The sequence below is a fragment of the Mustela erminea genome, chromosome 2 (assembly GCF_009829155.1).
Source record: "Mustela erminea isolate mMusErm1 chromosome 2, mMusErm1.Pri, whole genome shotgun sequence".
NCBI classification, from domain to species: domain Eukaryota; kingdom Metazoa; phylum Chordata; class Mammalia; order Carnivora; family Mustelidae; genus Mustela; species Mustela erminea.
In genome coordinates this window covers 78,940,544-78,963,563 of record NC_045615.1, presented here as the reverse complement: position 1 = coordinate 78,963,563, position 23,020 = coordinate 78,940,544, and the positions used below count along the sequence as shown (strand labels likewise).

General features: G+C 41.2%; 1 protein-coding gene and 1 long non-coding RNA gene across 2 annotated transcripts in view; one reads left to right on the top strand and one right to left on the bottom strand.

The window, feature by feature from the left end:
• The first annotated feature begins 772 nt into the window (after window positions 1-772).
• Window positions 773-17,523, top strand: LOC116584686. Its single transcript, XR_004283283.1, has 4 exons — window positions 773-821; window positions 2,835-2,975; window positions 14,654-14,817; window positions 17,088-17,523. It is a non-coding gene; the product is annotated as an uncharacterized LOC116584686 (long non-coding RNA).
• SPATA5 (spermatogenesis associated 5) overlaps window positions 14,169-23,020 on the bottom strand; it is a 337,462-nt gene continuing 328,610 nt past the window's right edge. The window contains exon 16 of the mRNA XM_032333335.1: window positions 14,169-14,455. Coding sequence (XP_032189226.1) covers window positions 14,279-14,455 — 177 coding nt within the window. The 3' untranslated portion in view covers window positions 14,169-14,278. The remainder of the gene's footprint in view (window positions 14,456-23,020) is intronic.

Here is a 23,020-nt window from a genome sequence, read left to right as displayed (position 1 = left end):
TAACTGTCATAAAAATGACATAATAAAAGTTTTTAAATTTGGTCTGTGTCAACTGGATTAATCAAGATCCTTGCTTTGTGACATATTGCTATCATTGGGCTTTGATTATTTGGCCTAAATATATTTCATTATTTTCAATAATGTAATAAACATCTATGAACCCATCTTTCGAAACAAAAATAGGACCAGAAAATGACTCATACCTAATCATACATTCTCCCACAAACGTGATCTCTGACCTCCCCACCCATCAGCCCAAATTCTGAACCCATTTCCTTGCTTTTCTTCCTACAAAGTTTTATTGCATTCCTAAACTGCACATACTTCTAAAAATTTTAGTTGCTTTCAACTATTATAAAGGGTATCATGTCATATATGATCTTTTGGGACTTTCTTGTTTATTTAATATCCCATTGCTAAGATTCACCATCTTGTTGCATGTTGCTGCCCTTCATTTGTTATTCTATTTTAGTGTTTTGAAATCAAATGTCCTGATGCCATGACTGTTCTTTAGACTCATGCTTACATTCTCAGTCTTCCTCACCCCATTGTTCCTACTCTTTTAACTTAAAGGCCTGGTGGAGACCTTGTATTTCAGGAAAGAGAAGTCTCTCTGGCCCACGTGCCATGAGGACTTGTGGGGCGCACAGCTGCAGGGATCTTCCTGCTTCATTATTCGTCATATCTTTGTTCATTGTGACTCTTAGAAATGTATCCGTAACAACTATGAGGACTTACTTCTTAAAGTGAAGCATTTCCCTTTGGTCATTAACCGAGAGGACAGAATAGTTCAGTGACTCACATAGCTCAGATTTCAAAAGGTGAGTAAAGGGAAATGTTAATATGAGTCAGAACTTACCCAATGGTTTTGAGTAAATACCCCCAAAATAGCCTTTTTTCCCTTGGATTCCTGAGTGAGAGCAGCATGGTGATCCTTTCCTTCGGGAAGCAGTATGGTGTAGTGAGAGCAGGATAGCTCTGGTAGGCGGAAGTTGTGGCTGTACTCCATCAAACTGTCCCTACCTCTTCCTTTGTGATCTTGGGCAAGTCACTGAGTTAAATGGTTGTTAGAAATACCTTTTAGTTCTAAGATGCTTGCCTTCTCTATTTGTAGAAAACTCAACTGATTTCTAGGGGTTTTTTTTGTTTTTAAGAATTATTTATTTTTCAGAGAGGAGAGTACAAACAGGGGGAGAGGGAGGCAGAGGGAGAAGCAGGCTCCCCACTGAGCAGGGAGCCCAATCCAGGACTCAATCTCAGGTCCCTGGGATCATGACCGGAGCCAAAGGCAGACGTTAACTGACTGAGCGGCCCGGGTGCCCCATCCCATTTCTAGTTCTTAAAATGTCAAAGTAGGAACCAGCCCAGGGTTTCCGCCTTATTAGAGCAAACATTTTGAGCAACAAGGACTGATGGCTATCTAGTCCTCAGGCTTCGCCATGATGTTCAGTCCTCCCAGCCAGAGTTCCACAGCCAGAGCCAGACTGAAGCTGCCTGGAGAGTTTCTGGAGATGGACCCTGTGCGCCGGTGGAAGGTGGTTCACGGTCCACATTCTTTCACCTTCTGCCTTCTCTGAGAACCACAGGTTATTGTGCGTGCTCTTTGATCCTTTTCTAAACGTTGTGTACAGGACATTTTCAAAGGTAGAAAACAGAGCTGGAGATGGAATAGGAAAGAAGAATGGAGAAAGAAAGTCTAAGCAGGGCAAACGTGAAAATAAAATGACCTTTGTGCCTTAAATTAGGGGATTGGCAGAAATGGCTTATTATGCAGCTGAGGTATGTGAAACGTAGAATTTGCTGGGCTGGCAGATTAATCCCATTTAAGCAGGGGAAAGTACTCCATGACATTAAAGGATTTATTTGTTTGCTAATCTGCTTCAGACCTCAGAGGCCTTGTTACAAATAAGCAGGTGGAGGAGAAGGAAATAGTCAGAAAGAAGAAGTTACTGAAAAGGAGACCGTTGTCATTCCCGTTTCCCCTCCCAGGTTTGCTAACCCAACGTCTAAAGAGGCCGTCTAAAGCACTGGAGAATCCGGCCGCCCGCAAACACGGCGTGTATTACTGGCGATACGGACAACGTAGAGGGTTTTTTTGTTTGTTTGTTCTGTTTTGTTTTTATACAGCTGGTGTGATCCTTCCCTGTATACACACAAGCCAGAGTATATTTCTCCTGTAATTTCAAACTCACGGTTTGAACAAGCTTTAATCTTTATCACTAGATTTATTGGGACCAATCACCAGTAGTCATTTCAACTTGAAACAGTCTCCTTTCTTTAATTTTTAAAACTCCCCTCCCCTCAAGTGCAAACAAACGTTTGCTTTACTGTTGCCTTTTTCCTCCTGGATGGACTCCCCAGTGCAAGAGCCAAACATCCTCTTAATCTCTTTTTCAAAGACTATAACCCTCTTTTGGGTAAAGCAGTCATTTTGTTTTGTTCCACTGCACCTTGACAATGCCGAGAAAACATAATCCTTTACTTAGAATAGAATCTCAGATTTGCTGTTCCATTACCCAGTAGCCTAAGCATTTGTATTAAAAGACAGTTAAGCTTTTTTCAGTGAGGCATTTCCTTCCTTACCTTCCTCACAGAAAGTTCTGCTTTATTTTTAGTAATATCCTGGCTCTTGGTATTGTATTTGTGCACATAATCCCTTCACAATAATGCTTAGCACTCTGGTGGCACCTTCCCTCCAAGGAACTCAAAGACCTTTACAAACATTAATTAGTTCTCACAGCAGCCCCGTGAAATGGGTGAGTATTCCATTCCAATTGATATATTATTATCCACTTTTTGTGATTTTGCCAAAATTCTTTTCCTTTCTTCCCCAGTGTGTTTCCTAATGGAATTCACCTTTAGTCGTCTGGAGCTGGTCAGCTAAGTACCTGGTAAAGGAATGAACCACAGCAAAAGGAAGCATCAAAGAAAGATGTGAAGAATGGTCTACAGAGAGCTTGGTGGACCAGCATGTGGTGGGGAGTAGAAAGACCCTCCTTATCCTCCACCTCCCCTCATACTCCGGGGAAGGGCAGAGGAGATAAGTGCATGGGGACCTTCTCTTCCCTGAGACCAGAGGAGAAACCTCATGAGGGCCGGGATGGGGGTGGCGGTGATGACAGACAACTTCCGCCAGGAATGGTGGGCAAATTCCTGTGACTCTGAGCTATTAGACTATTTCCAGGGCTGGTGGCCTCTGTGGTGATGAACTTTAACCTACCTTAAGAAGTGAAAAGGACTCGTTACCCCAGAAGCCACTGGAAAAATCCTCACCGTTCTTCAGGTTTAGTACAATCTGCTCTGTGCTAAAATTTCACTGTAATATGTTTTTTCCACCAGCTTTTTGTAAAAAAAACTTACCAAAAGTCGCAACATTTTACGAAAGTGTGGGACTTTACGACTTACAAAATGTTTGAAAATGTGTGTTAGTATTTCTGTATCTACTCAGGTGATTCTAATCCTAGCCTTTCCTTCACACTTCATTACTAAAATGGGAGCTATGTGGAGGAATAAAGTGGCCATTTGTTGAAGGTGAACCCAGGAGACAAAGGACCAGATTTCCTTTTTGACTGAATGCAAGAGAGCTGAGCAGGAGCCCTTGAAACGACTAACCATTATCCTTTAACGCTCAGCCAATAGGTGCTTCTGCACTCATTCAATCACCCTTATCAAGCTTTCTGAGGAATTCCTACTGAGAAGTTATTTGAAGGGGACAAAGCATAGAAGCCCGCAAAAAATTTTTGTGGAAATATGCAAATAAAAAAAGATTTTTAAAAATTTTTATTTGAGGGGTACCTGGGTGGCTCAGTGGGTTAAAGCTTCTGCTTTTGGCTCGGGTCATGATCCCAGGGTCCTGGGATCGAGCCCCGAGTCGGGCTCTCTGCTCAGCGGGGAGCCTGCTTCCTCCTTCTCTCTCTCTGCCTGTCTCTCAGCCTACTTGTAATCTCTGCCTGTCAAATAAATAAATAAAATCTTTAAAAAAAATTTTTTTTATTTGGCCCAGAAGCCAAGTGATTTCCCTTCACTTACCGATGGAAATAGGGGATTAAATATGGACTGGTTTTAGATTGCTACATGTTAAAATAAGAAAAAAAAAATGTGGAAAGCTATAAAAATAGTATGAATTTAAGGTAAAATATAAGAATTTGACCAAAGACAGGAAATTCTTTGCGCTCTGATTTCCTGACCACTGACCTCTGTGGGAACTTAGTGCTGCCCCACCATCTTACTACACATTTATAGGCCATTTACTTTTTCTTTCCTAACCTCCAAAACTTCCTCCTCCATCCCTATTCTCAGCTGAGAACAGAGCTTCCTATTTCATTAAGAAAAATAGTCCCAAATTTTCATCAAGTATCTCCACTTATTGCCTAGTACGATCTACCCTGCCTTTCTCTCTGTAGCTATAAAACAGGTTTGTGGGTCCCAGGCCAAGCCTGCCCTAGTGCCTGGGGCCTGTCCTCTTCCCTGGCTCTGCCACTTAACCGGATCTAGCGCTAAATTCTTTCATCTTTATTACATCAGGAAAGCTCTGGCATCTTAAAGCTTACAAAATGTAGGCCACCACTGAGATAATTTCAGACAACCAACCAAGTAAACTCCACGGTACTTACCATATTTCATGCAAATACCAAAGTGTTGATGGGTATCGGACAGGGAGAGAGAAAAAGAAAGAGTGAGAGAGGAAAAAGATACTTTTGTGCATTTTAAAGACAATTTTGAACAAATAATGAAATTCAGGGAACAAAGTACTTCCTATAATGAAAGAGCATATATATCATGATTATACGAAGATCGGCACCATAGTTATTATCACAACCATACAGTTAATGTAGCATAAATTTTGGGGGCACTCCGTTTTCAGAAGTCCAGAAAAAAACAAATATGATTCTGACACCAATTCTGATGTGGGGATTTTTCTTCCAACCATTGACCTATTAATTCAATTCAATTCCAACACTACCTGGTGATAAAGTCAACTCCCATAGATTAAGAGCTTAGTCTGTTTGTTTATTTATTTATTTAAGATTTTATTTATTTATTTGACGGAGAGAAGCACAGCTAGAGAGTGAACACAAGCAGGGGGAGCAGGAGAGGGAGAAGCAGACTCCCCACTGAGCAGAGAGCTCAATGTGAGGCTCTATCCCAGAACCCTAGGATCATGACCTGAGCTGAATTGAAGGCAGACACTTAATGACTGAGTCACCCAGATGCCCCAAGAGCTTAATCCTTTAGGACTGCTTCCCCCTACCACAGCCTCCACAGCATCCCCCTACCTTCAGATGCCAATCAACAGTCCAGGTTATCACCTGTGCTTATGACCATCTATAAATCAGAGGTTCCCATGACTCACTCCTTTGGGTTGATTAATTTGCTAGAGCTGCTCACAGAACTCAAAGAAACATTCTACTCACTAGATTACTGGCTCATTATAAAAGATAAAATGCAGGAACAGCCAGAAGGGAAAGATACATAGGGCAAGGTATGGGGGAAGGGCACGGAGCTTCCATGCTCTCTAAGCCACTCTCCCCAAATCTCCATGTGTTTTCTAACTCCCTGCTACATGGCTCAACTGATGAAATCATTGGCCATTGGCATGGATCCAACCTCCAGCCCCTCAACCCTGTCCCATCCTCCATGGACACTCAGTATGTGATAGGCTGGCTTTTGAACAGGGTGGTAGAAAGAGAGCAAAATAGAGCATATGCCCACAGAGGAACAGGCGCATAGACACTAGCAGCACCGATAGCCAACAGGAAATTAAAGTGTTTTCTTTTCATCATTGTAATTTTTCCTTTTTTTTTTTTTTTTTAAGATTTTATTTATTTATTTGACAGACCGAGATCACAAGTAGGCAGAGAGGCAGGTAGAGAGAGAGGGGGAAGCAGGCTCCCCACTGAGCAGAGAGCCCGATGTCAGCTCGATCCCAGGACCCTGAGATCATGACGAGCCGAAGGCAAATGCTTAACGACTGAGCCACCCAGGCACCCCTGTAATTATTCCTTATTAGTAGTAGTTTTGTAAAAATCCATAGTCTGGCCTTAGCTCTGAGGTCGCTGAGTCAGGGTCTTTGCCCACACTCGGGAACAAAGTGGTAGGGAATTACTGGTGACCTGGAGTAACTTGTTAAGAGCTGATTGAGGACCCATGGATGAGGAGTGACTTACGTGGGGGAGCCTGGGGGATGGAGGGCAGCAGTGTGGAGGGTGTTACTCCTGCCAGTTGTACTGGACAAACACTGAAGTATTCATCAGGGGAATCCCAGCAAACATTTGAAGGAGTAAAACCAGTAGAATGGACTTTTGGTTGTAGGGGATGAAAACTTCAGGATGTAAACTAGGTGTGAAGGGAAATGTGCCCTTATTTTGTTGTTAAGAGCCAGTGAAGTCTGAGACTATATTAGTTACATAATAACCCTTCAGTTAATTATCTTGGGGTTTTTACTTTATTCCCTTGTATGACTTCATGCACTAGCGCTCAAAGAACAATGATAAACAATTGGCCTAGTTTCTGATATTTAATTAGGGTATGGGCCATTGGTTTAGTATTACTATTTTTAGCAGGTTAATGTTACCTTTGCCTTTTGAAAAACTGAGAAATGAATGTTGAATTCCATACTGAATGCACTGTTTTCTATTTTGATCTATTAATATGCTCAATTATTTGATTCTGAGTAGTAATTTTTTTAAAGGTGCTTCTTTTAAAGGTGTGTAGCTAGTGAAAGGGGGTTGGCACTATGTCAGTCACAGCAGGAATTGGGAAAACTTCCTTTTCCTTTAGGCTCTGAAACAGTTTCAATGGCATAATGATGATTGGATTGAAGACCTGAATTCGTTTTAGCCTATAAAACCATCCATGCTCAAGAATTTTTGAGAGGTAGCTATATGAAAATTAACAATTTCAACAGGGTTTCACCTGTATTGGCACGATAATATAAAATTCTTAACTTTTTATTTCATTCATAAATGTGGTTTCTTTCCCCCTCAACTTTATGTTGTGGCTTCGTTACCTTTTAAAAAGCAAGCCAGAAGGCATATTAGTTTACTATTGCTGCTTTAATACATTATCACAAACAGTGGCTTAAAACAACACAAACTGGGCGACTGATGGTTTAGTCGGTTAGGGGTTTGCCTTCCACTCAGGTCATGATCTCGGTCCTGGGATCGAGTCCCGCACTGGGGTCCCTGCTCACTGGAGAGTCTGCTTCTCCCTCTGCCTCTACCTGTCACTCCCCCTACTTGTGCCCTCTTTCTCTCTTTCTGTCAAATAAATAAATAAAATCTTAAAACACACACACACACACACACACACACACAAACTTACTCTGTAACACTTCTGTAGCAGTCTGCATTAAGTCGGAAATGGGACTAAAGTCGAGGTGTTGGCAGGGCCATCCTGGAGGCGTTATGAAGGGAATCCTTGTCTTTTCCAGACTCCAGAGTCTGCATATCCCCTGGCTTGTCGTCCTTTCCTCTATCTTCAAAGCCAGCAGAGAAGCATCTTCAGACTTTTCTTTCTGACTTCTTTTCCTCTGAATCTGATTCTCCTGCTTCCTTCTTTTCTTCCTTATATGGGTCTTTATGATTACGTTGGGCCTATGCAGAAAATCCAGGGTACTCTCATCTCAAGATCCTTAATTTGATCACATCTATAAAGTCTCTTTTGGCATTTAAGGTAACATGTGACTTTCACTGTTTCTGGGGACTAGAGTGTGGATATCTTTGTGTGTTGGGGGACACGGTGCATCATTCTGTCCACCACAAAAAGATTAGTTTGTTTTGGATTTTGTTCTCCAAAGAATGGGCTATTGGAGCAGTCATTTCTGTTGTTTTTTGTTAATTAAAGCTTTTACCTTTATATTTTCCTAAAGTTAATTTTGGAGTTATTTATGATAACTTTTTGAGGAGATTTCATAATTTGGTTAATCTTATTCTATTAATGAAAGTTTTTAGATTTATAAATTATCTTCTGTGTAGAGGTGTTAATTGAATTCCATAGATTTTGATATATAGTATTTTCACTATTATTTTTCAGATATTGTTTTGATTTCCTCTTTGATCAAAGAATCATTTCCAGATGAATTTTGAACTTCTAAATACTTGGGGTTTTGTTATTTCTACATTTCTCAGTTTTAGGTGTCTTTTTAAAACATTTTCTTTATTTATTTGAGAGAGAGAGAGGGAAAGTGTGCAGGAGCAGCAGGGGGTGGAGTGGTGGGGTGGGGTGGGGAAGCCGCAGAGAGAGACGGAGAAGCAAACTACCCCCTGAGCAGGGAGCCTGCTTTGGGGCTAGATCCCAGCACTCTGGTATCATGACCTGTGCCGAAGGCAGAGGCTTTAACCCACTGAGCCACCCAGGTGCCCTCAGGTACCCCTTCTTAATTTTAGTTTTATTACATGGTGATTATAGGGCACATTCTGCAACATTCCTGCATTTGCAAATATTTTGTGTTATGTGTTTGTGTATATACAATATTATATAATTTATATATATATTTATATATTTATATTTTATATATTTATATATAGATTTATATATTTAGAAATATATATATTTATATAGAGAGATTATATGAGAGAATAAAATATTGTCCATTCTCAGTTTGCAAAGTTTAATATTTATCTGTTATAAGTTACTTAGATTCTTTGTATCTTGGAGATAATTACTAAATCAGTTTATGAAGAGCTTTTTTTTTTTTTTAATAGCACCACAATGTTCCATTGTATGGATGTACTATAATTTATTTAAATAGAACCTATTGATAGATGCTTGTTCTAGTATTTTGCTATTATAACAAATACTTCACCATTAGATGGTCAATAATATGCTATTCTTTACCTTTGGGAGCATATTTGTGGAATAAATTATAAATAAATTCCATTAGCTCTGTTCATTTTGAAACTTACTCAAATGTTTTATGATATCCCCTATCACATTGCCTATATTTTAACATTTTTGAGATTTCAGAGCAGTTGTATTCTAAACTATTTCCCCCGTTCCTCAGAAAATGTCTCTTCTAATGTACTCTAGCTTTATCTTTCAGTACTTTGTTTCTCCCCCAGTGCCAAACTTTCTCCCCAGATTTTTGGCACAGGTCCCCTGTTGCTATTTCCCTTTGGGATATCTCAATCTGTGATTATTCCTGGCCCCAAATAATCTGTTCTCCATGTCCTTGACTCTCCTTTTCACCTGTCAACATTTTTATTATTGTTTATGATTATGTTGGTGTAAACAGTAATTTAATTGCTGTGGGTTTATGACAAACATATGAATATATTATTACATGTCAGTTCCCATTTCACTTAACTGCATTTGACTGATTTTAATATGAATATTTTTGGGATATTTAGAAATATTTATTTGAGAGTGAGAGACTGTGCTAGTGGTGAGTGTGGTAGGGGGAGAGGGAGAGGGTGATAGGGAGAGAGAGAAGCCTTAAGCAGACTCCCTCTGAGTGGGGGGTCTATTACTACACTCGATCCCAGGACCCTGAGATCATGACATGAGCTGAAACCAAAAGTTGGATGCTTACCTGAATATTATCACAATATTAATATTAAAATCAAAGTAATTTATTTTTTCCCGAAAAAGGTGTTTTTAAATTAATAGTCTGATAATTGATGGTGTCTTATCACATCATATGTGTTCTGAAGCAGAGTAGATGTTGAAATTCCTGGAATTCATGGAATTAACCGGCTTTCTAAGTAGGTTCAAAATGTATTGTACTTGACAGATAGCCTTTGAAATACTTTACCTGGGGTTTAATCTGTTCCCTGATTTCAGCATACATGAACTCTATTTTTCTTTCTTTTCATTTCTTTGGGTTTTGTTGCGTGTGGTATGTTAAGTGTGTCATTTTAACCATCTTTCCGGAAATGTTTATCACTAGGTCCTGAAAGAGGAGTCTACAAATTTCTCAATAATTTTGTAACCAACTTAAAACCTTGTAACATCTCTTTCTGCCTTAATTTGCTAGAATGAATTCTTTTCCCCAAAAGTGAGTCCTAAAAGATACAGGCTACTGGGGTATATTTGACATAAACATTCAGTAAAAAGCTTTTCCGTGCATACAACTGTTAAAATGAAAACTGAAGGAAGGAAAGTAAATCAATTTGGAGCATTAGAATTTCTATGTGGACCATATTTGAAAAAATACTGCTAATTCAACCCATATATAATTTCAAAGTGTGCTTTGGTGTATGCTCATCTTTAATGTTAGGACTCAGAGAAACATGACAAAATGAACTAAAACTCTTAACAACCTCATTCAGAAATTTAAGTAACAACAGGCCAGGGAAATAACTTCATTCTATTCTAGCAACTTTTCTGTAGCCTTCTCCTAATTAAGATAAATTAAACATACACTTAAATTTGGTTTTTCTATAAATTCAATAATTATTTTTCCAAAGTCGAAAACCTATACATTATTTTTTAAAACCTGTTTTATACATTAGAAATAACACAGAACTAAATATTTCTCAAGCAATGTTAGGGCAGTCAGAATCAAGCTTATAAATACACTTTCTTAGTCATAAAGGAGTAAAAGGTTAGAAGCCATTCCTCTAAATTTTGTTGTTAGAAACACTAATTTCACTATTGAAATGAAAACCTCTTGGAACACTGGGGGAAAAAATAAGTGTCACTGTGAGTATCCTGAAACCCTGAAGAGAATCTGGACCAACGACAAACACTTGCCCAGATGCCAAAAAGCAAATTGTTTTCTGAAGACAGGAAGCTGGATATTTTCTTTTCTTGCTGCACTTAAATTTTCCATGAACTATACTGTGTAATTCAATCACAAACAAACCCAAATAATAGGATCATACACGATTTTAAATCCACACATAGGAGACCTGGGCATCAGAAGTAAAGCCCTCACACAGACGAAGCTGGAGTAAACTGTTATTAGTGACACCTGACCTGTTCTTTTCTCTGACTCAGATTTTTACTGGTCCTGTTATAAAAAGGGCACAAACTTCAAATAAAGAACAATCATTGCCTTTTCAATGGTAATAATTAGCTATCTAAAGATATAAAAAATAATTGGTTTGTAATAGATTAAAGATGTAATGCTCTAAAATCTTTTTAAATTCTTGACTTCCTGCTCCTTGCACAACCACAGTACCATGGAAACAGAAGTCTCACTCTAGACTTAATTTCTCCCACCCTTGGTCATCAAACAAGGATCACCTAACCACTAATTCTCACCAACACATTTCTTGTTTCCTGGATCCTAAAAGCTCCCTCCCTTTTTTTTGCTTTTTTTTTTTTCTGCCTTCTTGCGTTTTATTCCATCATCCCAGTACTTCTCATTTTCTAGACACATGGGGTGGTAGGCATTGTGGATTGCACTGGAGGTCCATGGACTGGGAGGAAGGACAAGATTGTGATGCTGGTTAGGAACGCAGAACAGGGCTGGGATGCATTTTGCCCTTTGCCCCATAACGTGTCAACTTAAGGCTTATCTTTTACATTATTATGACATACTTAGGCATAAAACGTATAGACTGGATTACAATCAACACCTGTATTCACATTACCCAGTTTAAGATAGGACATTTCAGCTTTTCTCCCCAGAGGAAATTCTCTTGGTATTTGATGCTTTTCATTTCCCTCCACGTAGTTCTCTACTACCCCGGTTCTCGTAAACAACGTGTATTCTCTTGCATGTCTTAAAATTTAAATGAATGAAAGTATTCTTCTGAAATGCTTCTTTTTTTGAAATTCCTCTTTTCCATGTAGCTCCAATTACAATTTTACTGCTGTAAATATTGCATTGTATGGGTATCCCATAGAAATCCATTCTCTGACGGATAGATCGTTTCCAGTTTCTTACTATTTACAAATACTAGGGCTCTGATTTTCTTAATCATTACTCATTGAAAACAACTTGCTCTGAGACATACACTGAAGAGAACTCTGAGATTATAGGGTCTTCAGCATTCCTAGATATGTTAGTTGCTCTCTGAAGTAGCTGTCCCAATTTATGCCCCACCAGCAGATTGCGTGCACCCTTCGGGATTATAAACTCTGTAAGCAGGGATTTAGCTGTTGGACTCCTCCATGGCCTGAGTGAGGCTGTATTCCTCCAACAACTGGAAGTGCTGGTTATCCCAAGGATGTTTCTAGTGTGGATCCATATTTTCACGTTGAAAGGTTTCAAGTGTCTAAATCTCAAAGGTGGTGTGAATTTGAACCCAGAAGCCATGGTCAGGTAAGCTCAGAGTCAGAATTCTGAGGAGCTGCTTCTTTTCTTTTCAAATCCAAAGCACAGACCGAGAGGATCCTCATGATCTCTCCAGTCAGCAGGAGAAAGTCTTTTCTAATTTGCCCTTACGCTGCAGGTGTTGGTCTTTAATGATCTGGACATTATATATGAGGCCTGGTTATGACTTCTATGTCACATGGGCTGAAGGGTCTGAGCGGTGACTAATAGCTGAGCTCCTCATTTATTGAGATTGCCCCCCTTCCTCCCCACCGCCCAGTCTCCAGCCTGAGAACCTATGCCAGTTCAGACTTACTGTTCTGGTTTTTATTTTATTGGCAGTGCGAATTTAATTTTTTTTTTTTTTCTGTTTAGGCCTTTGTGGATAAGGTTTTTCTCTTTATTTTCTGTGCCCTCAGAACTTAGAGAGAAGGATGGCCCCCTAATAACCAAAGGGAAAATGGGAAGCATAATAGTAATTCTGAGGTCCTATTTCATCATGTAAGCCTTATATTCTAAATCAGCAGAAACCAACAGAATGTTCTAATGATAGATGTATTCTATAATCTATTCTATCCACATGGCAGACACTTGTCACAGGTGGTTACTGGACACTTGAAATGCGGCTAATGTGTCCGGTGAACTCAGTTTTTAATATTATTTAATTTTAATTCATTAAAATTTAAACTTAAATAGCTGTATGTGGCTAGTAGCTATTATATTTGACAGTAGAGCTCTAAGTAGTAGTCATATTCTTTGTCCCGTGAGTGGTTTTATGTATATACTAATAAAGTAATGTAGTCTGGGGAAAAAATGCCTTGCAAGTCTATTTTTGATAGTCAAAGGGTAAGATATTTGAGAGGTGACTTCAGAATATAAGACTGTATAGTCCCATTATTGTGATAATCAGGTATTTCTCGCCTGACTTGTCTTTCTGGAAATTTTCAAAGATCTACAGTGAGCATGTCTCAGTGCACATTCTTTCCACTGCCACTTTCTCAACTGGAAGTCAGGGAATCAATTTCTGACAGTTTTTCAAACATATTTATGGAATATCAAGTGTCAAGAAATTCTGAAGATAATTAGGAGCACAAATATACATATTTCAAATGCAGCCTAAGACAATATGGTTACGAGTACAATTTGGTTTATCTTTGAACTGAAAAAGTTTATTGGTAACCTGAAAATGGGTGCAAATTAACACACGAACATACAATTTATCTATAGTGTTGTATGAAACAAAACAGGTCTATTGCTCTAGGCCTGGACTGGGATTATAATTCCTATTCTTTTAAATTTGCAAAGGGCATTACATGAAATAACTCTTAATTTTTTTAAATTGCCATTAGTACAGATTAAGAAGGCCAAAGCAAAAATGTAGGTGTACATTATAATAAGAACAAAAACATACCTGGAAACAAGGCCATATAAACCTGGCTGGTGCATTTGGCTATTTCACTGGCTAACCTTTAAAAATAAAGATCTGTAAATCTTTCTCACTATGGACTAATCGACATGTATCTTGTATTGTATAAAACTGATGTTCACAGGCTGGCCATTCAGGAGTAGACTGAAACAGATTCTGGAGTTAGGAAAGCATTTCATGGGAGGAATAAACTAGAAGTCAAAAATGAAAAAGCCAAAGTTTGCTTTTTAAATATCAGCATACATTTCCAGATAAAACTGATTTAAACTCATGTCCAGAGATTTTTATGGATAGTTTTACTGTATCTATTTCATTTAAAATGTCTTTAAACACTGAAGCCTCTCAATTCCAGTCAACATATTTCAGACACTCTGCTTATGAAGGATTTTTTTGGACACTCTCAAGACAAACTTTTAAAAGAAAATTTTATTTATTTACTCATGAGAGACAGAGAGAGAGAGAGAAAGAGAGAGTGAGAGAGAGGGAAGCCCAGTGTGGGACTCTGATCCCAGGATCCAGGGCTCATGACCTGAGCAGAAGGCAGATGCTTAACAGACTGAGTGACCCAGGCGCCCAAGACAAATTTTTAAAAGAGAAACAGGTGTTGTCTAGAAAGCATTTTTAGCACAATGAATACGTATCCTTTGTCAGATTGAATGTAGCCCACTCTTCTCTTGATACTCCTCATAGAAACGTCTCAGTGATTTAGGAATTCTCGGTGTCACAGTGCTCAAGGCTTGAGTAAAATGTCTTCTTGTAATGCAGTTGGCTTGAATGTCTTCTTCCAGAGCTAAAAGGGCTGCCTCCCTACAGACAGCTATAACCTGAAGCAAAACAATGAAATAAAAAAAAAAAAACATAAAAAAAAAAATAAAAAAAGAAAGAAAGAAAGGGAGAGAAAAAACAATCAGTACTGTTTTTTTTAGAAATGTAGTATTTCAAATATTCATCTGTGGTAACTGCTACAACCAGAAGCACATCGCTACCATGGATCTTCACGCTTATTCTGCTTCATTTTTCAGAAGGATAAAAAGTAATCGCCTTCATTCCAAAACAATGTATTAAGTACTCAGAATCAGGAGGGGCTAGCAGAGATGTAAGACACGGCATTTGTTCTTAAGAAGCTCGCAGTGGTAAAGGTGGAACACACGTGCGGGCACATATTTCTGCTACAAGGTGACAAAAGGTGAGTGTGTATGTGCGTTGGGGGCAGGTGGGAACCAAGAGATAAGGGGGTGAGGGCGGAGGAAGGAGATACCCTGATATGCAGCAAGGTCCTGCTCATCAGCACACTTGTCAGGGCATAGAATTTCCACATTCCATTTGACCTCTGAGGTTTTACCCACACGTAAAAGCATTTCTTTATGTGCATCCCTCGAACTGAGTTCTTAGATCTTGGGAATATCTGAGAGAAGTTGTCTGCGTTTACTTTGGAGAGCTGCATTGGAACAGAGAAGTGAATTTTGTTTACTCAGTGAGGAAAGCTGGAAGAATTGAAAGGAATCTGGGGAGGGGGTGGAGTGGATGCAGAGTGAGGGAGGACAGAGTGGGCGGTAGGAAAGCGGAAGGGGAGGAAGGTTCAAGTCTTGAATCCTGAAATGTGTTTTTAAGCTCTCTGGACTTCAGACAGCGGAAGCAGGCTGATGCCAGTGTCATTCTAAAGACACATTACTGTGGTGAAAAGAGCTTGTGGGATGAAAAGAGATATTGTGATTTTCAGGGCAACAGGGACAACAGTGATTGATACTGACTGCACCTTTATATCGGTAAATGAAAGGGCCAGCTGAAACACATTTGTCCAGCCATTCAGCATATTTTCTCTGTTTGTTCACTTACTGAAAAGAGTTCCTCTGCTTATGCTGGGCTAATGGCTGCCAAAGCAGTTTAGTAGCTTTTTTAGGGGATTTAGCAGCATGTTTAGGGAGCTTTCAAAAAACACGCATAGATTTAGATGGCTTTGTCAAATTACGACAATGTAACTATTAGTTCTGGGCTTCATTAATGAGCCCTGAAGTTGACTACAGTGGTTATGCACGTTAATGTTTTTCCAAAAGAGTGGCTACCAACTGTTGAAGGAAAGGGCCAAAACTTCCAGGGATTTGTAAAAACAACTCATCACGCATTCTGGTGCAAAAAGAGTTATTTTGAAAACAAGATGTAATAATTAATAAGCACAATAAAAGCACATGAAATGCCCAGCATGGTAAAATGGTTATCTGATGGTTCCACTCTGTAGAAAGTGACCCTGAGGACCTCCGTGAAGGCAGGTAAAACAACCAAGCAGGGAAAGCCTCAACTCTCTCCTTCCCTCCATCTGAGCAGCACTTCTGCTATCTGCAAGAATTTAAAAAAAAAAAAAAAAGATTTTATTTAGTTATTTATTTGAGAGAGAGAGAGAGAGTGAGCACAGGCGCGTGTGCACACCTGAGTGGGGGTGGGGAGGGGCAGAGGGAGAAGCAGATTCCCCATTAAGCAGGGAGACCAATGCGGGTCTCCATCCCAGGACCCGGTCTCAGGACCTAGAGATGGTGACCTGAGCCAAAGGCAGACACTTAACTGACTGAGTCCCTCGAGTGCCCCTGTTATCTGCAAGAATTTGAAGCAATGGTTGCAAGGCTGAAGTTTGAAGAAGATTCACTGGAAGAGGCAAAAAGGCCTGATCTTCCTGCTGGTTGGTGGACTTTAAGCTCTTTCTCTGAGACAGTACAAGGAATGTTCCATTATGTGGCTCCTTCTCTGGCTAAGTGGAGTAGAGAAGTCACCAGCTCTGGGCCAATGCATGTCTTGCACACTTCATAATTGAGACTTATCTCAGAGAATACCAGGCCCAGCACACGATGGCTACAGAAATTTACTGAGTCCCTACCACATGTGCTAGACAATTACTAAGGACTGTACTAATCCATTGCTATGTGAACACTGCTCCCCGCCCCCAGGTTCTATACAAGGCAGTGATGTCCCTAATAGTGTGCACCATCTGATGGAAGGATGGCAATGGAGTGGCCAGACAAGCATGTGTAAGGTGTGGGGTGGGCTGTGGGGAGGCTGGGCTGAAGAAAAGAGAGGTGACTGCAAGGTTGCCTGGACCCTCTCAAGTTCCTTGCAAGTTCCCAGAATCTGGTGACATGGCCACATAGTGAGTAGCTCCTGCTGCTGGTACATCTGAGAAAGTGAACTGCTGGTCTAGCAGGCTTCCTTTTTCAGTACACAGTAATCAAACTGGAAAAGGAATGGTTATACCTCTCTAATCACCAGAATCTCAGGTGGCCTAACAAAGCAGGGTAGGGAGATGTAGGTAGTGGGAAGTGACGGGTCACTGGGGCCCTGAAGTCTGTCCTTGGGGTCAGCAACCCTGAGCAAATCCTCTCTGCAGATCAACTTTCTTTCCATTGTATCTCTGTGTATAGATTTTCCCAATTTCTAACTTGCCTTTTGCCCTTCTTTGGTCGCTTTCAGAACTGTGACTGAAGGGACACTGGTGGTGAGATGTGGTCAGAGCAGTAACAGCCACCTGAAAGCTGGATATTTGTAACTTACAGCCTCAACATATGTTAACATTCAAGAGTAATTGTCCTACTATATTTAGTATTTACTGGCCTGACCCTTAATTAACAATTCCATCCAATCTGGAGAACTACAAAATTGTGAGGTATAGAAAACTTGGACGGAGTTTTGACAAGAACACTGAGAAATGTTTGAATTCAATAGAGATGACCCTGGGAGCCTTTGAGAGACAATGGCCAAGGAAACAGAGCAGCTGGATACTGGTACTTTCAAGCACCTCATAGGAAGGTGTCTTCCTCTGTACAGAAGGGCCACAGTCATTCGCCCTTCCAGAGCAGCTGGAGGACAGTCTGAATTGAACACTTGCTTCAAGAAAGGTTTTCCTGTTTCATAACATTTATTTTTTTATTTTTATTTTTTTTTTAAAGATTTTATTTATTTATTTGACAGAGAGAAATCACAAGTAGATGGAGAGACAGGCAGAGAGAGAGAGAGAGGGAAGCAGGCTCCCTGCTGAGCAGAGAGCCCGATGCGGGACTCGATCCCAGGACCCTGAGATCATGACCTGAGCCGAAGGCAGCGGCTTAACCCACTGAGCCACCCAGGCGCCCCGTGTTTCATAACATTTATAAGGGATGCCCTGAAAAACTTTCTGCCACTTCTATTTTCCTATCATATTTGCTTTAGCAATATACAACCAGTAACCAAGAGGAAGTAGGACACTACAAATAAGTAACAGGTCACTCATCAATCAACACCCACTGGATAGCTAACTCTGTACAACCACCAGATGAGGCCAGGCAGAGGATCCAGAGATGTCTACAACATGGCTACCAGTCTTCTGGTGCTCCCCCACCAGCAGGGGACCAAGGTCAATTAACTGCCCCATCTGGCATGGTATTAGAGGTACTGTTAAGCAAGGCTATAGGAAAAATGCTTTGGTATGGAAAGAAGAGAGAAATTACTGCTCCATAAACCGAAATGGGAAGGACAGAATCTAGATACGCATATAGAACAGAAACAGGCATTCTGAGCAGGAGGAATAAAGTGGGCAAAGAAACAGCACCGTGGGGGCAAAAGAGACCAGAGATTGTGTAGCCAAATGGAGAATTAAAAAAAGAAAGAGAGAAGAGTAGTTCTGTCATCAAAATGTCACTAAAAATAAAATGACAGTTTTCAGAAGTCATGTGGGCCATAATAACAGTGAAGGCTAGTCAATGACAGTCATCTCTAAAGCTCTACACCCAATTCACAAGCGACTGATGCATAAGCAGCTGACAGAGAATAATTCCTAAAGCTTCCTTTGTTTTTATTTTCTCCCCATGAAAGGGCTTCTTAGAAATTCCAAAGGGAGAATCATTAAATGGATTACTGGTTCTTCTCTCCTAACCCAAATAAAAAGGTATGCCTGAAAACGGAAGTATTCTTAGGAGGCTCATTTCATGAAGGCTGGTTTCTATTTGCTCTGGAGTCACTCATACTTCTCAGGAGAAGTGTCGCTTTGCTACCTGCTCTCAGGGCCCATGCCAGCATTCCCCTTGACAGATGAGTGTCTTTTCAGAGGAAGAAGTATTTCATGGTCAAATAAGTTTTAGGTAACAGTGCATAGACTCTGTTTCCCACACTGCACCGTAGAATTTGAAAGATTTTTGTGAAGGCTGGCAGTAGTAATCTGCTTAATTTTCTTTAACCCACGGTTTCCCACAGAAGACTCCCTCTGCCCTGGTTATGGCAGAACAACCTGTGGGTGGCTATCTTTCAAGTTACTGATGATCTTCAGCACACACTATGGGAGATGTTAACCCACACCGAACAATTCAATCAGGACACAAAATGGCTTTTGCCTCTCACATATCCTTTTTTCCCCCCTTTTGCTCTCTCCTATTGCAGAATAGAGAAAAGAGGGAAAGGGAGGGAAAAAGAGCCTGGAGAAGGACCAGTCTGTTTAACGGGATCAAAGAAGAGCAGCCACAGCACGCGCTTGTGCTCTGGAGACGCAAATGGTCAATGCGTATTTGTCGAATAGAACCGAACATTCCCTTAACTATAAACAAGTTTCTACAAAGTATACATTATATGCAACTTTTTCATATTTGGTCCATATCCTATAATATTTTTACTTACATTACATATAGCCTATACTTTGTCAGTCATACTTAAGTCTCTGGAATGGTAACATCAGTAACAAAAATTGTTTAACACAGTTATACCTTATCTGAAGCAATGTTTCAGTTTGGCGTACTACTTTGAATCAAGTTCTGGCTTTAGAAGTAATATAAATTAGAACTTTTGCCAAGAATACAAGTATGCCTGTGTTATTTTGAGGGATGCTTCCTTAGGTATCAAAATTTGTTACATGGGGACAGGAACTCGTCTGTTGGGTTGTCAAGGGGAAAGGTGCACTGTCATTGAGAAATAACCTTGAACATTTACTAAGAATGCAGTAATACATATTGGGTTAGAGGACTGAAATGGAAGCTTTGGGACAAAAAAATTTTACAAATGGTGATCTGTTGTCCCATTTGATGAAAATAATGTGGCATCAATGAACAGCTGAGGGGTTTTCTTTTCTGTATGAAGCTTTGAAAGGGTGAGGGCATTTTAGAAAAATTACCTCTCTCTCTCTCTGTTGTGGACTGATTGCTATAGAAACTAAGAAGGGCTTTCAATTCAAAGTAGGTTGTTTCTCTATCTCTAAAGTTTGCGAGACAACATAGTGAGGTAAGTGCATGTATGTCTATGCATATATCTCACGACAGTGTATTCAGGGCCCACACAATTCATCATTCTGCTGGCATCACATTCAAAACCACACGTGGTCTGGGACTGGTCAGTGATGGAATTCTGGTGAATTTCTCCCATGAGGCTATAGAAGAATCTCATGAGAAGATGTGTAGAATAGATGAATTTGAATCACAGACTGTCTGGAATGTTAAACCAACCCGTTTAGAAAGAAAACTCTTGGCACTAGAACACCTTAACATCTTTGGCAAAAAAGATTTTGGAAGCTTTCCCCTAATCCCTTCACCATGTCCTCCTCTTCCCCCATCGGCTGCGGACTAGATCATTTAAATGAATTATTAGCCAACTACCAGCAAGGTTGCTTTTGCCATTAGGCTGTAACTGTTTTGGCTGGCTCTGTAAAACTGGGTGTCTGTTGTCTGTGTTCTTTTTCAGTTTTGATTAAAAAACAAATACCCAGCCTTTTAAGATCTATATATGCCTTGCTGCAAAAGTACCAGTTGAGAAAATGAGAAAATGAGACAAAAGACAAGCAGAGTGGGCCCAAGATTTCACCATCAGAGCTAAACTAAGACACATTGTTGTTGCGGTGGCCACGACACCCATTTATTTGGTGCCAGCATGTCACAAATTCCCTTTCCAGGGATTCTGTAATAATAATAGAGCTATCAGATATCTGAAAAAACAACATAAAATAAGCAGGAACTCTCTATATGAAAGATGTTAGGCATATTTAACTGAGTTCCTAAGAGGTAGGAAAGGAAAAGATTTTTCATGAAATGTTCAGAAATCTTCAAAACAAAGTCACTGAGGAAAATAGTAATCGTTTTCAAATGCAGACAAAAAGTACCTCAGCAAGGAAAGAGGACATATAAGTATGAATTTTCATGCTATGCTTGCCCGCTGAAAAAAGCAGTGCCTTTCGAACAACAATACAGCAGTAACTGGATTACGTGAGACAACTCCACTTGGGAGGGGTGTGGGGAAGCAACTTCCCAGGATGAGAAGGCTCTTGACCATTGAACCTTGGGAAATCTAATTACCTCACTTTTAAATGCAAAAGGGCAAAAGAGGCAATTGTGCAGAATTCTGAATGCCATGAAGAATAAGAACAATGTCTTACTTCACTGTGGAAAAAAAAAAAAAAAAAAGAAACCTCTTATACATAGCCTACGGTTCTTTCCCCCAATCCACCACGAGACCAGAAGAGTTTAAACAGGTGGCTCAGCTTAGCAAAAGAGAAACAGGCATATTGCGAAAATTAAAACTCACATGGTTTCTAAGCAGGCAGGAGTAATTAAAAATAATAAAAAAAAATTGATGTGGTAAACAGTCAAGGCAAAGACTTTACCAAAACCTAATCGGTAGGAAGGAAAACCTGAAGAGTTGGATGCTACTTCGGGTAGTCACCGACCGGTGCTATAGCCCTGCCCCTGCTCGTTCCAGTTTGGCAGTCGCACCATCTTCTTTCCTGGGGCGCTGAAAGACTAGGACCCCACTATTGATTTAAGTACAGTTGCTTCCATTTCCAGGTAAGGCCTGGGTAGGCAGTATGCGCCCTCCTTTTCTGTGGACTGTAAGCAGATTATGGGAAGGACATCAGGAACACTAATCCACGAGCAGCTTATAAGGCTGGGAAAAAAGCACGCCGCCCCAAGGAGGCCTAATCAGGGAGCTAAAAACCGCTCACTTCCCACAGGCAGGCTGACATTCTAACAGAACTGCCCTCACGAAGCTCCCAAGTGCCTCGCAGGGGTTATCTGTCCTCCAGAGGAAGGCGGGAGGGTAACAAAGTCCCGAAGGCAGCTTAGCCCACAGCTGAAGTTCTGCTGGGTTCCCGTCACCCCACTCTGCAGGCAAAGAAGGCGCTCAGATCTGAGCAGAAAAAGAAGTGGGCGATTTTAAAAGTGCTAGAGGAGAAGGCGTGTGCACAGGGTGACCTCCCGGGACGAGAAACGTGGCTCTGGGGGGCTGAATGCGAACACCTAGTTCCCTGGGCTCCTGGCAGGGCTGCTTCGACGCTCTTGGGGCAACGGCCACTGCAGCCTCGGGATTTGTAACGTCGAGGACAAGGACAGGGCCAGGCGGCAGTTAGAGAGGGGGCCGGGGAGGAGAGACGCCGCAGCCGGCCCCGGCAGCTGCACGGAATCCACGCGGAGGCAGAGCCGAGCTTCCCCGGCCCCGCGGCGGGCGCGCAGCGGCCGCTCCTGCTGTTGGGCAAGAAGAAAGCGCGCCTTCCAGTGAGGCCTAAATGTGCTTTCAGCTTCTTTGTATTTCAAGTGTACTAAATAGCTTTAAAGAATCTACCAAAAGAAATGGGCTGCAGTGCTTTAAAAAGTCTTAGGTATTTTCAAGAAAGTGGTTTTTGTGAAAAGCATCTTCTGTCTGGAACACCTGTGACCTGTTGAGCTTAATTGGGCTGCAGCTGGCGCTGATTGTGCGCAGCCGCCGGCGGCCGCGGGCGGACATTGTGTGCGCTCCCGCCCGCCCGCCCCCTCGCCTTTCTTTTCTCTTTCACAGCCCCGCGACCTCCTTCCCCTGTGTGTCTGAGGGATTAGGAGCCCAGTAGAGAGTGGTGTCCTGCTGTTTGCGAACAGCGTGCACTGGAGGTGCTTCAAGGAGGAGGCTACCTGGGAGATTATGTGCTCCCGTGGACGCCGAGGGCCCATTCTCCCCGGCGCATTGAGACGCGCTGAAAGGTGGCTGAATGGCCCGGGCATGAAAGATGGGGCTGAAGGGAGCGCAGCAGGCTCCTGGCCGCGGAGCAGCAGATGGAAGTCCGACTGTCACGGGCGGGCACGCACGGCCAGGGCCGCCCCAAACTGCCAAGAAAGCAGCTCCGGAGCGCAAAACAGGGCGGGAATTCAGAGGGGAAGCCAGTGGCACTTCTTTAGGGTACTTTTGAATGACACCTAACCACAAAGGCGCTGGGGTGGAAGTGAGGGTTTTGAGGGGGGCAAATTCCAGATTTAAGGAAACTACCTAACTGTTGCCCTTGGGCTAAAGTACCTTGACTTGTCTGCAGAATAAACCCTAGCATAATCCATCCAACTGGGATTATGTTAGGGTCATACTATTTAGAATGCAACACAGAATGCCACTGAGTCAAAAGAAAGTAAGAATTTCTGTAAAAACACATGAAA